The following is a 15,993-nucleotide window of genomic DNA, read 5'->3' as shown; positions in this document are numbered from 1 at the left end:
CTTTGCTTATTGCGTCACAAGACGACATGGGCCTGCAATTTAAAACACCTGTTCTACTATTCCTCACACTTCTATTTTGCTTATTTTCTGGCTTTTTTAGATTAAAGTATACACAAGACATCTTATGTGTTACTTTATTTTACACTTGTGTAGCAAGTAGGAATGTTTCTCCCTTTTGCATCTGTCAAGTGTTTTACTCTAACATTTCTTGAACTTTTTCTTTGACTTTATTTTGCTACCAAATGCACACGCATGTTATCTTAGGGAGTTGACTTTTTTTTTTACACTTAGGTGACAAGAATGTTTGTCCCTCTTGCCTTTATCAAGTTATTTAATGTTTTATTTTGCTTTTGACATTGTAAATGAGACGGCTGTCAACGCAGTTATTTTACAGTGCTTAACTTCTCTTTACACTTGTGTGACAAGAATGCTTGACCCCTTTGGCTATGTCATGTGTTTTACTGTTTTTAAATGTTATTTGGCTTTAGTGTACAAGTTATTAACAAATATAATACAGAATGCATTTTAATGACATTTTTATTGGGACAGAAAGCAATCGGTATCAAAACACATTTCCGCCACTGAAAGAAAAAAAAATCTCAATAGTAAGTCATAATAAATTTTAAAAAGTTAAAATTAAGAGATAGTCATATTTGTGAGATAAAAAGTCAAAATTGTGATTAATTAATAAAAAGTCAAAATTATGAGATAGTCATAATTATGAGATACAAGCATGTGAAGAAGCCTGCACATGCACAGTTTGTATCAAATAACTTTGACTTTGTATATCATGATTTTCACTTTTTAATGTCATAATTATGGCTTTCTGATCTCACAATAATGACTTATCAAATAATTTTGACTCTCATAAGTATAACTTACCATAGCCATATTTTTTTTCAGTGGTAGAAACGGGCTTACAAAAAATAAAAGAAAACACAATAGTTTTTCATTTAACATACTTTTCCATAAATTTCTTGTGGAACTCAGAGCGGAGCGTGTCATTGATGAAGCGTTTCTCCTTTCTTGCTTTGTCCATGCCTTTCGCGCAGTTCTTGAACACAACATCGTCATCCCACCTAGAGAGATGATACAGCAATAAGTCGGTGAAAGTATGCACTAAGTGTTGAAGACAGACTCATTGTGATTGGTATATATTTTACATTACCTCCTTTTGACCTTAAACGTGGTCGGATTCTGAGCCATTTGTTGTTGTTGTTGTTGCTGCTGCTGCTGCTGCCCTGCTAAGTTAATCAATGGATTGCCACTCAATATATTCTCCATGCGGATCCTCTCCTCCTCGGCCTTTTGCTCCCTGTCCTAAGATGAATAATACACCATATACAGTAAGGTAATGTAAGTAACAATGGTGTGTTTTCTTTTATCTAAAAAAAAAATTTACTCTGCGTTCTTGCTCTTCAGCCCGCTCCTTTTTAATCTTCTCCAGCTCCGCCAGAAGAGCTGCAGTGTCATCATCATCGCTATCTTCCTCTGAGTCGTCGTCCTCATCGTCCTATTCATAAACGGGCATTGTTAGTGAGGCAGCTTTTCCTGAATGCATCATCAGTCTTGCAGGACAAGCATGTACTTCAGTAAGAGGATCATCTGCATCAAGATTGGCTGCTGGGATCTGATCCAGTCTGGGCCTCTTGGAGGAGGATGATGAGGAAGATGAAGATGATGTGGTGTGCTCTGGTTCGTTTAAAAAAACGGCAAATACAGAACTAGTAAAACAATTACATAAAAAGATTATTATGAGCCGAGATTTTCCTCAAAGACCAACCTCTTGGTCCCCTCTCTCTGGTCTTCTCTCGTGCAGCAACATGCTCCCTTTCCTCCAGCTCCCTGCGGAAGTCACGGGTACGCACCTCCTCAGGAGCATCCTGGGTAGGCTGCCTGAGAGGAAAAAAACAGACGACCGAATATTTGTACGTGTAGATGACCACACTAAAAACACAAATGAAGCTTTAGTTCATTGAACTACTAACCTGTACTTGATCTTTGTGTGACCTGGAAGATCTCGACTTGAATACTGCTTGGACAGTGCACTCAAATCGCCTTCCCCCTTTCCCCTGCCTCCTCTGGCTGGTTCAAACGTCGGTCTTGCAGCTGTAGTCATCGTGGATGGCTCTAAGATAATACAAATGCATATAATAACTACCTCGTACAATTAATACAATGGAAATGAGTCAAGAGTGTGAGAACAATCCACGGCACATATATCCCTTACCAACAAGGCGAATAAAACATCTGTATATTAATAGCAAGCCATTTTGATCTGCTAAATTATTCGATCTTTTCCAGTAGCCATGAGATGTGAGCTAGCTAGTGATGCTAACAAGCTAACAGGCACACCAGGTTGAAAATGGCGTTTATGAGTAAAGAAAATGCATATTCTCATTATCATCATATAACAAGCATTTACAAACGTCTTAATAAAACTGACCCTAGACCCGAAGCTAGAAAACATGAAGATAAACATAAATGTGTTAACACTTACAGCGCTCCTCCTGCTCAGCAGAAAGGATAAACTTCCGGAATTATTGCGTCACTTCCTGTGAAACAAGAAGCAGGAGGATGCGTTCAGAGACACACGGACAACAAAAAATTATTTCCTCAAAACAACAATTCTACGCAAATTCTGTAGCGGTGGTTCCACTAAATCATATACATTTCTGCTTATTATTACTACTATTAAAAAATCACTAAATATGATGTTTATGAACGCTAATGAATAAATAAATTGATATGAGAGTGTAGTGATGCAATGCAGAAGGTAGGAGGCAGAAAGTCCCACACGATGAATCATATTATTGCTTCACATACCCGAAACGGCGTTATTTTAAGTTCATATTTGTGTCGATGCTTCATATTAATGACCGCTCGCGAAATGAATAATAGAACATGGTGAAACGCTGCTAAAACCAAACATGTAAAAGAAATTTATATCCATATATATATATATATATATATATATATATATATATATATATATATATATATATATATATATATATATATATATATATATATATATATATATATATATATATATGTATGCCACATGAATGCTGACACATAAACAGGTGTTTGTAAATATTCAAAATGGAATGTAAACAATTAGACATACCACAGATGCATTTGTACTTTACTGCTCTATAGGGATTTCTGTATTAGAAGTTCAAATTATTGTGGCAATGCACATTGTCAATGGCTTGAATTTAGAGAATGTGGGAAGCAAAATGACTATTACACATCACCAGTAGGGTAAAAGTAACCTATCTCAGGCTCGTTACAAAGTCCTGATTGCTTTAATTTCCACAGTATGATGAATCTGAGCAAAGTAATTGGTGCCGGCACATCTCCAGAGAGATTCATCAAACAAGATTAAAAACTGAGGGTGGATTAAAATGTTAAAAGGAACTCAAAGTAAAGAGAGGCAAGATACGGGTGTGAAAGTGTAAACAGTAAATCTGATGTCAACATAGTCCTCAGGTGCATATAATTATTTATTATCTGAGAACTAACTTATGTGTGAAGTTGGCTCTTTTAACCTTGTCTGACCCCCAACAATGAAATAATGAGTGCAAGTATTCACAGATTATGTGTACATGTCACCGAATCTCATCGGAATGAACATGCACTCGATTTAATTGACTTGATGTGTACATCAATGCTATTCATTTAATTCTAATATTTGAGAACGCTTAGGGACTAAGTGGACTCTAAGTGGTCAGTGTTGTTGGATAATTTAACAACTCGTGTTGATAAAATCCTAATAGCAGAGCCAGGAAGTCTTCCTGTGTCAGAAGATAAATAAATGACATAACAGCTTCTGAGACAAACTGCCATCTGGGACAGTGCAGTGCAAATAGCAGCTCTAATCATGCGCGGCTCGTTTTTATGTTTGTAAACGCTATATAAATCACTCGATGGATACATTTATGCTACAAAATAATTTTTATCTTATAAACAGGAAACATTAACCCTCCCTGAATGGTTCATTTTAAGAACTTCATGAACTACATCAAGTGACAAAGACAACAGTCCATTTATTAAGGTTAAAAAAAAGTTTAATCATGTGAATTGGTGCAATAACAATATAAAGATATGGTTGTGAAGTAATAAAGCCACCCTCCTCAGTCTGCTACTTCCCAGACAAATTGAGTATCCCTTATGCACTACATTGGACAAAAGTATTAAGGAGCTGGACATTTTGGACAATTCTCTTTGCAGTTCTTTGCAGGAATAGTGCCACAGCGTATAAAGCAAGGTCCGTAAATATGTGGTTGGATGAGTTCTGTGTAGAAAAAGCGGCCCATCAAACAGATCGGGACATGGAAAGCCAGCAGGCCCTCTCTCAGGTTTTCTGGCCTCACAAATAATCTTCTAGAGCAACAGACACAGTTACAGTTGCGAAGGGGGCGTAACTGAGATTCTTTTTTCCATTTCGATTTCCTGTAAGTGTAATGGCCAGGTGTGCCAGTACTACTGTCCATGCTGTCTATCATATGGCCACTTCCAGTTGTTCCATCAGTAGTTTCTTTCAAAGAAATAGAAGCCTTGAATGATTTCTGTGAAAAAGTGTTGTAAATTTCCAAGAAACTCAGCTCTTGGGGCTGCACCATGGTCTAGTGGCATATAGCATATAGGCCACTGGGTTTGAATCTCCCACCTTCCAAAAACATGCATGTTAGTTTAACTGGCCTCTCTAAATTGTCCTTAGGTGTCCATGAACGTGAGCATTAATGGTTGATGGTCTATATGTGCCCTGCGATTGACTGACAACCACCCCTCTTGCCCGAAGTCAGCTGGGATAGGCTCCAGCGGCATTGAATATGGATGAATGGGCTCTTTTATGCTGCTTTCACTTGTCTTGTAGCATAGCATTCACACATGAGAGATAAAAATCTTGATATTACGTTAAAAAATAAGCTTGGTGGTGGGGCACTGTGACATATTTAGGCAGAGGGTCCGGGCGCATTGAAACCCCCCGCAACATGCTGAGCTGGCATGGACAATACTGCTGCATCCGTAGGGTCCATGCTGTGTGGTGACATTAAACGGGCCTCATTAGCCGCAAAGTGGCTCAAGGGGTAGATGCCACATTTCCTAAAACTTTCCTTGACTACCCTGACCCCCTCATCCTCTTTAGCCACTTGATAGGCCCCCTTGAGCACACCAGAGAAGTCCTTCTTGCTGACCGCAAAGAGAGTGGCATCAGTGGTGTTTGCGTCACCTAAGAGTGCTGAAAAACGCTTCCTGACAAGTGGACACAAGCCCGCATCCAGGGGCTGCAGGTTGGGAGAGCAATGGGGCGGCAAGCACAGAAGGATGATGTCCTCCTTACGAGCAGCCTCCACTACCTCCAGGTTCACGGGCGACTTGTGTCCCTGGAAAATGAGCAGCTGTGGACGCTCCTTGGGTGCATACACGAGGAAGTGTCGAAGGAACCACCTCTTGAAAAGCTCAGAGGTGACACATCCCGAGTCTGACCATCCATAGAGGGCGTCTGCTGGTCCTTGTGTCTTGTAGCAAACCCCTCCTGGGTATGCTTTGGAGAAGACAATAAACGGGGGAATGTCCTTCCCGGCAGCGTTAAAGCAAACGAGGACAGAGATGTAGTCCCTGTTCGCTGGTGCTGACTTGCAACCAAGACTGTTCGCTTTGGGGAGAACCACCCTCTTCCGAGCCAGCTGAAAATCCATCTCGCTGCAGGTCCAGATCTGGTGAGACTTGTTCCCCAAAGCGTGAGCTTCCACCACAGTGCTCAGGAGGTGGAAAAATTGATCCACCTCTTCTTTTCTGACATGAACTGTCCTCCTGATAACACTATCAGCAGGTTGAATGCTGATATTCTTTTCTTGGCGTTTTCTGAAGTTCAGCCACCAGGTTTGGCCCAGTTTAGAAAAGGCAACCCTCCTGTGTTGACGCTTGTAAATGGAAGATGCAAATGACACCAACTGTTGCTTAGTAAGTGGGAATCCATGCTTGGACATGTATAAAGAAAACTCCACCAATAGCTCCTCATCAGAGGATGTTATTAGCTGAGCAGGCCCGCTGCGGCTCCCCGGTGTCACCCGTCCACTCACACGGTCACCAAGTGATGATTTTGGGACTCCAAACTGCTTTGCAGCCTGTCTTACAGTACATCTTCCCGACTTCACCTCAACCAGTGCACGTTCCATTGCCTCTTCTGTCCATTTCTTTTTCTTCTTCCTTCCAACTTTCTCAAGATGATTTCTTGATGGCATTTTTCTAGGATAGAGTACAAAACACACGTCACACAACAAGCTAGTGTCTTTACTACTACTACTACTACTACTTAGTTAAGATTTCACAATAACACACTCGATCTTTGACTTGATATGTACACACAAATAAAATGGCAAAACATTTCCCTTAGCTCAGATGTGTATCTGCAGGTGCTTTTACGACAACACCGATTTTCATGAGAAACTAAAACAACAAATTGTAGCAAAGGACTTACTAAAGTTTCGCAGTTAGTACATTGCCAACACAGAGCTGAAGATCAGAAGATCAGAGTTGTACCGCCATTGTTGCTGCGTGTAAACTGCAAATACACAACCCACACAGCATCCGTAACACACATTAAATAATAAGTACACTAAAAACCCTAACTACTCGTGTTGCCGAATAACCCCGAATGTTATTTCAATTACTAAACATCATTTAGATGAACGAGCGTACTGTGAAACTGTTTGTTTGGCAAGTGTCGGTTCTAACCCGGAAATTAATAAACTGCCTTTCAAAATAAGACCAATATATTTCCGGTTACAAAATAAGTAGACGATTTGGGCAAAACACATGGTGCATTCACACACTCAAGAGCCTTTGTGGCTGAAATTCAATGATTTATTTGTATTTATTTTCTTCAGCAGGAATTTTTCTTCCCCTACCGTATGTTATAATTATATTATATTTACAATAGTGAGTCCATACAATAGTTGCAATAGTTGGTCGAGTGCTTAAAATGTTGGCCACACAATAACTGGGGAAAACTAGTATTATTAGACAGTGTATTTTTTTAAATTAAATACTGTGAGGATGCTTCTAATGCCTCTGCAGTCGCTTCTTCTCAAGTCATTCAGAGAAGAGAGACAAAGGAAAACCCAGAGGCACCATCTCGTCTGAAGGAAGCTGAGCAACCATTTTCCGTCTTTGCTTCCGATAACAACAAAACTGCTGATGCATTCCAAAACATGAAAAAAAAATCATATTTACAAAAACAACGGGGAAACTGCAGTGATCTCCGCAGCAGGAGAGCAAGCAGTTGCCAGCACAACTTTGGATGATGTCAACGCACCAACTTAGCAACATGGTGGATTCCAGTGATTGTGTGGTACATCCAAAAAGGTCCATTGCCAGGCAGAAAACCACGATGATACAAATGTGTACGTTAACTGAAACAGTACTGTGCAAAAGTCACCACTAGCTAAGTTACTAGGATAGACAGTTAGCTTGAAGACAACAAAAAGATAGGTACACATTAAAATATGAATTTGCTGTTTTCAAATGTAGTCATAAAACCATCAAAAACAATATTTTGTTTTCACTGAATTTTGGCAGTAAACATTAAAATCCACATTGAATAAAAAGTTAACATATCATATATATGTGGTCTTCTAAACTGGTCACAAAGTGTCAGTAATGTTACATTATATTACATTGATGAGGCACTAGCCAACAGTAAATAAAGAAACAAGGAACACTCCTTTAACATGTGTGAGTCTATATTATGTCTAATTTTCTCTTATTATGTTAACTATATTGTGTAATATGAGTGTAAAGGTGACTATAGGGGTGCTATTTTATCTTTAGAGTGCTCTGATATTGTTAAAAACTGTAGTTAGAAGGTCGTAAATTGGTTTTTCTATGCCATAACTATGAAGATACTCAATTTATGAAGATGTAATCCTACTTTAATTTCTTTCAATTCACATATTATATGTTATTATGGTTCTTTTTATTCCTTATCAATGGATTCTGATGGAGTAGGCATCATTTCAAAGACACACAAGTCACAGAGATCCTGCAACATACTATAGTAATGGTAGAAGTAGATGCCTTTGCTATTTATGCAGAATCTAGCTGTGTGACATCTTGTATTGAAAATCGATACGACCATGACTTTCAATAGAGCTTCGGATCTCTGCCAAAGCTGAATATTCTTAATTTGGATCAGCACCAAATTACGCACACACCTTCATGCTGCAAACACCCACTTGTGAATTATTCACTGATAAATGCAGGAACCTAATCACGCATTGTCAACAAAGCTGAATACAATTCCTGGATCCACACTTATATTCTGAAAAAACAAAACGGTTTGTTTGGCCCCATACCCCAATCTTCCACAGATTAATTCACTTCGTAGTTTATGCAAAACAAACATCCTATTTAAGTCATCACAGTCACCATCTAGTGTTTGTGATGATGTTTTCATTATGTTCCCACTATTTCAGGGATGACATGGGCGTTTGATCACTGATGGAAATGTCAAGATTAAAGCCATTCTGAATGTCGAAAACGCAGGTGGCACACTCAAGGCCAGTGGGTGAGATTTGGCCCGCCATATTGTTTTATGTGGCTTGCAAAAATCTGGATATATTGCAAATTTTAAAAATAATTAATTTTAAAATCATGATTTATGATAATTATTATATATTAATATATATTATAATTTAATCATTAGTTTGTATTATTTAATTGTATTAATTCAATTTTATTTTTAAAGATATTTAAATATTTTTAATATATTTAATAAATATTTTAAAAGGTATTATAGTCCAAAAAAATGAGACACTAAAAAGAAAATGTGTACTGCATACAATTGGAGTCTTATTTTATATCCATCCATCTTGTGAGTACCCCCTTCACATTACAGCAGCTTAGAAATAGAAATGAAAATTAAAAAAAATTAGAAAATTTTGAGTAGTCAGGGTACCGCTTTTATACAAGTATAGCTTTACTGTCCACTTAAAATAACCCCATACACATCCATTATTGTGTTACTGTGTACACATCACAGTCAACATGTCCAAATCTCCCACAGGTCTTCAATGGGGTTCATACTCCTCCTTGGTCACTCCATCACCTTCAGCTTCTGCTGTTTTGGGGCTCCTTATGTTGGAAAACTACTCCTCCGGCAGCACTCGTGCAGCCCCAGACCATGGCCACAACCACCACCATTGACTGACTGTAAGACATCACAACTATTTTGCCACCACTGTTTAGACAATAATGGCTGCGTGTTGTTTTTTTTCCAGATCCATATTGCTATAATATGCAACAAGGTTGATTAACCACAGTTTTATTAAAAACATGGCATCCATAGTTACAATAAAATTACAAAGTTAAAATGTGTAGTTTCCATTCCAACTGGCCACACATGACAAAGCTCAATGAGTAGCTTGCAGACATTAAACATGAGTTATCTGATGGAAAGTTAGCGTGACAAATGGAGGCATTGCCCCCCCATAGTGCATATAGTAAATGGCTTTGTTTCCCCCCCCACACAGTGGTGTTTCAACAAAGCAAATATGTGAGTGACAGTGAGCAGGGCGATACAACACAATCCTCCAGAGGTGCAGACAACTTTGGTACATTCAGTATGAAAACACACAAAGGTGTGAGCCATTTTCCTGGCTCTAATGCATGCATCAGTAAGCACTGAAAGGCGTACATGCAAGTTATGCTTCGAGAGCTGTCACCGCTCTTTGTTATTCCTCAAATGCCACACATCACAACTAATGAAGCTCCGCACAAAAACGGGCAAGCAGGAGATCACACATACGTGAGGGAAATGAACAACAAAGCTGAGAGAATCATCTGAGAGGACGGGAGTCTTCATCTCTCTGTCTGCTGTTCATACTTAGACACAGTGGTGAGAAATATTATTGGAGGCCGCTGAGAGAAGGCGAGCCAGGTTGGCTGTTCCAATGACGGTAAATGACATCTAGTATTGCATGTGGTTGACTGTCCCATCTCACAACCGGAGGACGCCGTTGACTGCGGTGGCGTGGGGCTGCTGCATGCATTAACGTACCCCTTTCCTGCCCAGGAATCGCAAAACTGCATAATTGTAGGTGGCGGCAACCAAATACACAAACTGTGAAGAAAAGATGGAGATGAGAGGAACAGAAATGAGGCTAAATCAATAATACAGCCTTTAAAAAATGATAATGATGACTTTTGGTACTCTGTCAGAGAGCTATTATTTAACAAAATGGTAGTTTTCAGTGGGGTAGAATTGCATAGCATCATACTTAGAGTTGTTTCTATATGGTTACATTTTTTCAAGTTAAGTTAATGAGAGTTGCACATAAAGTTATGCCCAATTGATTCATTCCCTGGCTAAAGTTGGAGTCGATTTTATTCATTAAGTGGCTCAGGGGAACACCAGAAGAAGTATCGAGATCCATCCATCTATCTTCTATAGGCCTCTTGTTCTCACTAGGGTTGTAGGTATGCTGGAGCCTATCCCAGCTGTCTTCAGCCTGGTCGCCAGCCAATCACAGGGCACATATAGACAAACATTTGTTCTTTTAAACCTGTAACATATCCTAGCCAGTATTGGTGTACTTATATTTTTTTGCTTCCAAAAAGTTGTGGATGCAAGTTGCATACAGTCCTGTTAACGGTCGTGAGAAATTGTAAGACCACTTAAAGGGGAACTGCACTTTTGGGGGAATTTTGCCTTTTGGCTACATTCAAAATCCTTAAATGAAACCTGTTCTTTCTCTTTGGGCTTTTCCCTTCAGGGGTCGCCACAACAAATCAATCTCCTCCATCCAACCGTCTTCTGTCTCTACCCTCATGTCCTCTTTCACTACATTCATAAACCTCCTCTTTGGTCTTCCTCTACGCCTCCTACCTGGCAGCTCTAAACACAGCATCCTTCTACCAATATATTCACTATCTCTCCTCTGGACATGCCCCAACCATCTCAGTCTGGCCTCTCTGACTTTATCTCCAAGGCCTCTAACATGGAATGTCCCTCTAATGTAATCATTCCTGATCCTATCCATCCTGGTCACTCCCAATGTGAACCTCAGCATCCGTATCTGCTACGTCCAGTTCCGCTTCCTGTTTTTTCCTCGGTGGCACTGTCTCATTCCTTATATGAACCATGAATACACATTTTTTTCCCTTCTCTGTGCATTCCAGTGCAAGACAACAAGTTAATATGAGTCTGCTAACAACGGACATCATGAGAAGTGCCTATTTTGACACTATAGCCCTAATAAAACGGCGACAGTGTTCCATTTACATAACTGACTTGTAAAGTAACCAAGCTATAGCTATATTATTTTAGTAGCAGCTAAGATGAAATACTATTTTTAATTAGCGGACTACAATGACGCCTCACTAGCGTCATACACAGACGGAAGAGTGGATACGTAGCTCTCAATCTCCACAAAATGCTTGTTTGCTGTCAGTATTTTTTAACCTGAGGACTGGAGCACACGTCTTGCGCTGGAAGACACAGCCATCCCAGCTGTATCTATGATGTTATTGTTGACGGAACTAGCATAAGTATGTGTATCAATACGCCAAGGAAAGAAGTAAATTATCAAAATAAATCCTTATGTGAGACATGAACACATAAGGATTGTGAATGATGGGCAAAAATCCCCCAAAAGTGCGCTTCCCCTTTAAAATCCCCTTCAAGTCACCATCTTCTTTGAAACACTGGAAATGATTCACATTTTAACACACACAAAAAGATCTTTTTTCTGTCATTTCCAGCTCCAAGATACCATTCAGCAAATATAACTTTGGCCAGGGAATGAATAATGTTACGCTTAACAGTATATTTCTATTTTATGTCCACTTCCACTAGTATTGACTGTGACCCAAATGCATGCAATTGATTCAAGTCAGTACTCTCACCAGTGCTAAGAGAGTGATTCCAGCTCCAGCAAATGCAGCAATGTACAGGTCATAGGTGAGGTGAAACTGTGACAAACACAAAATAGCGACACTCATGTCATCACTTGTACTGTACGTAACATTTGGGGAATACTGCATACAAGTGTAACATCTAAATGATGTACTCACTTCACTAGTTTTGCAAATCGATGCCAAGGTCATTCCACAGGCCTTGCCTGGCATTGCATTCCAAGGAAGCAGCCCTTAAATGGAGACATGACATAATATCAGTGATGTTTCTCATACTAATATTGTATAAAGATGCTTTATGAATCATTTAAATGGCTTCTTTCATTCGCTTGAATAGAAAAAGCATCAGCAAGGAAACTATAGTGTAGTCGTCCCATTCTGTCATTAACTGAACAACTAGTTTAGCATCTAGTCTCCAATGATTAATTCATTGCCTTGCAGGATCACATTAATATTCACATCAGGTGTGCATGCGGTCAGTCATTACAGGCCCATCGCACCATATTGCCTGGCGTCCATGCAAATCCATGCATGCTGATTTATGCTGGGCGTTGTTTCAGCCAAGATGTTGATGTCATGGCAGGTCTGCTCCATGTTGAACAAGAAGTAGACGGGAATAGCGGTGAAGGCAAACACGGCCAGCCAGATGAAGGCCAAGATATACGTCACAATGATAAACTGTTGAAATAAAAAAAAAAAAAAGTGGAACGTAAGGTCATGGGAATGCAGCACAGAGCCTCTGGTCTCTGTGTGATAAATGTGATATCATTAAGTATGCTGTCAGACATAATTCTTTCAAAAAGAATACAATGTTGAACAATATGGGGTTCATACATAACAATTGGGGAGAATATTCCTCCAAAGTCACGTTAAATCCATCATCTGTCACGCGTTTCAAAGGGTGAGCAGTTTTACTTTATTAGTTGTACTTTTTGTAGGGTGTTCTTAGAATAATTGACTATTCGATTATTTGATTCTACTATTCTGACTTCATGGGGGGGGGGGGGGGGTACAGATACATAATCAGGTTCTCAATAGTACAGTAAATCCTGTACTACACAGTCAGGCAAAATGATCTGACACATTTGTAGGTTAAATAAAAGGCAAATAAAGTAAAGAAACAAAAAAGTGTTTCTATTTTCCAAAAGTACATAGTATGTCATTTTGTTTCATATAATGCCATTATTTGTAGTTTCTTTTTCAGTTGTTGCCATGAATTGGACTGGTGAGAATATCGCTTTCATTGTGGAAACGTTTATCAAAACAAACCAATCTGTAACTGCAACACAACAAGCGTTCCGTTTGTACTTCAATCTTGGTAGACATGATCCCATGAACACCATCTTGTATGGGTTACCAACTTCAGAACTACTTAATCTGCATTGAAATGAAAATCAACTGGCCGACCTCGCACCGCTAGAACTGATTTAATTTTTAAAACATAATGAAAAACAGAAAAATAAACACTGTTTCTTTACTTTATTTGCCTATCTGTGTCAGATCCTTTTGCCTGACCCTGTACATATGTCTTCACTTCACTCTATGATGTTTTTTCAAACATATATTCATCCCACTGTTGTAAAAATAAAGTGTGACTTGTTAATCAGCACTGGATGTTCCAAACCTGCCTTCAGAATGCTCCAAAGTATCTGATGACATTGCATGATGATCCCACTTGCACCCCCCCCCCCCCCCCCCCCCGTTTGACCTTGCACTCACCGTCAGGCTGAGGCACCGCCCACATTGGGTGCTCCTGAATTCCCCGAAGGTCTGCTTGACTGCGCTCGTCGTGTAAAACCCTTCAGCCAGCAGCAGGATACCAAAGAGGAAGAAGAATGACGCCAGGCCATAGATGACATACTGGAAGTATTGGACACTGGACAGGGGGAGAAAAGGTAAGTCAGACCGGGGACAAAGATAAAGATGTCAAGGGGAAAAAAATGAAGATATGAACTCACAAGGAGGCCAAGACCTCATAGTCCTGCTCATTACGGGCGAAGTAAGTCTCGACCAGGACTTCGGTCTGGGTTAAGGCTTCATGCCCGCATCCACAAAATAGAGCCACTCCTGCATAGAACAGCAAGGTGGCCACCAGAGATGGGTAGGGCACTGCCCCCAAGCACCGGATACAGCAATCATAACAACCTGAGGGGGCATAATATATCAGCACACAGGCGGCACACACCGCACACAGAAGCACACAGCACATCTAAGCCACGCTGGGGGATTCTTTCACCCTGTGGGAGAGCTCGGACAAAAGGTCTGCCTGCAAACCCATCAGCATACACCAGGAAAGAACAAAAAAATACAACTGCAACAAACAAGTAGGCGATCAAACAAAAACAAACCAGCGCTTATTTCAAGGACATGGTGTGCACTCCCCCCGGTGTAAGCAGCTGAAGCAGGTACAAACATCCACAGTGTTAATAAATCAAAGCAGTGGCAGAAATGGGATAGAGGAAAGCACCTAAGGCTTTGCAAAGCCAAGGCTGCCGGACCGGAAACATTGGCTGCTTCTGATCCTGTACTCCACAACAAGAAAGATCCCAAGATGCACACGTCTGCCTGCCTACAAGCAACTGCAAAAGAACGCTTATTGCGCTGAGTTCATCTGCAATGTATCGACGTCTCGATGCTTCTCCACAAGCTGGTCCGGCCCTCCTTGTGGCGGCGGTCACAGGCGTCGCCAGGCTAATGAGCGACGGCGATGGGACACTGACTTCACAGGCTTGAAGAGAGAGTATGTCTTTGTGGCCAAACATAAGGTCGCTATTGTTTTTGCCATGAGACAAAGGGCGGTGATGTCAAGCAAACAAAGAGCTTAGTGCCACACGGTGTAGTAAGAAGCGGCGGCAATGTCAGGCCGTACACGGCTGACTCACACTGGTACCACGCCGCCGAGTGTTGGAGTGGGTGCAAACATTTTTCAAAATATGTCAATTTACTAGGAAGTGACTTTGTATTATACACACTGCTGTCAAAATATAAAGAAGGGTGTTGGAGTTGCAGCAATGACAATGCAGACAGACGCCTACGCTTCTGCCTTGGCTTGGTTACACTTTAAAAAGTATCATTGCGGATGGTTGATGTTAAGAAATATGGACAATTAATGTGCATGTTGTGGGAGGAAAATGGCTTTATTTAGACAAATGCACGTTAGGAGCCATGGGGGCTAGTAAATGGTAATGGTTTAGTTTAATAAAGTAACATGTTTAAACTTTTACATGTTCAAAAAAAAATAGGCATGAAAAGCATTCAAACCTATCATGTGCAGAGGAGGTAACAACTTTAATCAAAAAGTGAATAAAAGTGCTCTTTTGAGTCACCAGTTAACTATACATTATCAATCGCGAATTAATGAATGTGATGTCCAAGGTCAGGAATGCCATTTAAAATATCACATTATTGAAATCCACATTTACACGTTCCCAAACGACATTAATAATAAATGAAAAGGAGTTGTTAAAAATTCTGTTCACTCACCCATGTCCACAAAGAACTTGTAAGGTTATTGAGGTTTCTGCCAGGCGGTTTGGTGACTCTGATATGAGGATATGAGAAGTTATTCCCCGCCACTCCTATATGAATCTGACTCCCGCTTTTGTCTCATCAACAATAGATAGACCACAACTCCCCAAGTGACATCTTAAAGTCACAAAGTCCCATTTCAGCTGCCAGACATTATATATAGAGCCGTGGCTTCAGTGTTGGCCACAGAGGCAGGTCACACATTTTAATGTGTGCTTTTTCTTATTGGACTCTGGTGCTATTTAGTGATTTGAATGCTTGATAAAAGGTAAGCTTTTGAATGTATACACCAACAAATAGGAGCTCTATGAAGTTCAATTTATTTTTATTTTTATTTTATTTTATTTTATTTATTTTTTATTTTTTTATTCATTTAGCAATAGGGTTTGTTGTGGTGGTAGTTTACAGTCAAGTAGAATTCAAAATATTCAACACCTCCCATTGTGATTACATGCTACAACCACAATAATGAACATATTGTTAAATTAAAGCTCTTTTACTGCATCTCAGTTAATGAAAGATTAGTGTTAATAATGTTAT

General features: G+C 39.9%; 3 protein-coding genes across 4 annotated transcripts; all 3 read right to left on the bottom strand.

Moving 5' to 3' along the window:
* Window positions 1-511: 511 nt before the first annotated feature.
* Window positions 512-2,589, bottom strand: cwc15 (CWC15 spliceosome associated protein homolog). The gene is made up of 7 exons (XM_058087333.1): window positions 2,501-2,589; window positions 1,989-2,130; window positions 1,784-1,896; window positions 1,589-1,692; window positions 1,403-1,513; window positions 1,169-1,320; window positions 512-1,079 (listed from the first exon to the last, which is right to left on the bottom strand). The coding sequence occupies exons 2-7, from the start codon at window positions 2,117-2,119 to the stop codon at window positions 950-952; spliced, it is 741 nt and encodes a 246-aa protein (XP_057943316.1). The 5' UTR covers window positions 2,120-2,130; window positions 2,501-2,589; the 3' UTR covers window positions 512-949.
* Window positions 2,590-4,061: 1,472 nt separating this feature from the next.
* LOC131138405 (uncharacterized) lies at window positions 4,062-6,758 on the bottom strand. The gene is made up of 2 exons (XM_058087292.1): window positions 6,491-6,758; window positions 4,062-6,258 (listed from the first exon to the last, which is right to left on the bottom strand). The coding sequence occupies exon 2, from the start codon at window positions 6,252-6,254 to the stop codon at window positions 4,962-4,964; it is 1,293 nt and encodes a 430-aa protein (XP_057943275.1). The 5' UTR covers window positions 6,255-6,258; window positions 6,491-6,758; the 3' UTR covers window positions 4,062-4,961.
* A 2,091-nt stretch (window positions 6,759-8,849) lies between these two features.
* Window positions 8,850-15,554, bottom strand: plp1b (proteolipid protein 1b). 2 transcript variants are annotated; one of them, XM_058086914.1, is made up of 7 exons: window positions 15,409-15,554; window positions 13,884-14,070; window positions 13,645-13,801; window positions 12,426-12,603; window positions 12,085-12,158; window positions 11,917-11,982; window positions 8,850-10,132 (listed from the first exon to the last, which is right to left on the bottom strand). In XM_058086914.1, exons 1-7 carry the CDS (start codon window positions 15,410-15,412, stop codon window positions 10,061-10,063), a joined length of 738 nt encoding a protein of 245 aa, XP_057942897.1. In that variant the 5' UTR covers window positions 15,413-15,554; the 3' UTR covers window positions 8,850-10,060. The 2 variants fall into 2 exon arrangements, with proteins under 2 accessions (XP_057942897.1, XP_057942896.1); XM_058086913.1 differs by lacking the exon at window positions 15,409-15,554 and adding an exon at window positions 14,393-15,061.
* Between the last annotated feature and the right edge of the window lie 439 nt (window positions 15,555-15,993).

The sequence above is a fragment of the Doryrhamphus excisus genome, chromosome 11 (genome assembly GCF_030265055.1).
Source record: "Doryrhamphus excisus isolate RoL2022-K1 chromosome 11, RoL_Dexc_1.0, whole genome shotgun sequence".
Classification (NCBI taxonomy): Eukaryota; Metazoa; Chordata; class Actinopteri; order Syngnathiformes; family Syngnathidae; genus Doryrhamphus; species Doryrhamphus excisus.
The sequence above is the reverse complement of the archived record's forward strand: the minus strand, read 5'-3'. Positions and strand labels throughout refer to the sequence as shown.

What these genes read in the sequence shown, in the direction of transcription:
- LOC131138405 (XM_058087292.1), bottom strand. Translation starts at nt 6,254, where the DNA reads ATGCCATCAAGAAATCATCTTGAGAAAGTTGGAAGGAAGAAGAAAAAG.
- cwc15 (XM_058087333.1), bottom strand. Translation starts at nt 2,119, where the DNA reads ATGACTACAGCTGCAAGACCGACGTTTGAACCAGCCAGAGGAGGCAGG. An exon ending in CAGATGATCCTCTTACTGAA is followed by an intron (nt 1,514 to 1,588) that starts GTACATGCTTGT and finishes GTTTATGAATAG; the next exon opens with GACGATGAGGACGACGACTC. An exon ending in CTGAAGAGCAAGAACGCAGA is followed by an intron (nt 1,321 to 1,402) that starts GTAAATTTTTTT and finishes TATTCATCTTAG; the next exon opens with GACAGGGAGCAAAAGGCCGA.
- plp1b (XM_058086913.1), bottom strand. Translation starts at nt 14,687, where the DNA reads ATGTTTGGCCACAAAGACATACTCTCTCTTCAAGCCTGTGAAGTCAGT. An exon ending in GGCGGTGCCTCAGCCTGACG is followed by an intron (nt 12,604 to 13,644) that starts GTGAGTGCAAGG and finishes TTATTTCAACAG; the next exon opens with TTTATCATTGTGACGTATAT. An exon ending in GAATCACTCTCTTAGCACTG is followed by an intron (nt 10,133 to 11,916) that starts GTGAGAGTACTG and finishes TTTTCTTCACAG; the next exon opens with TTTGTGTATTTGGTTGCCGC.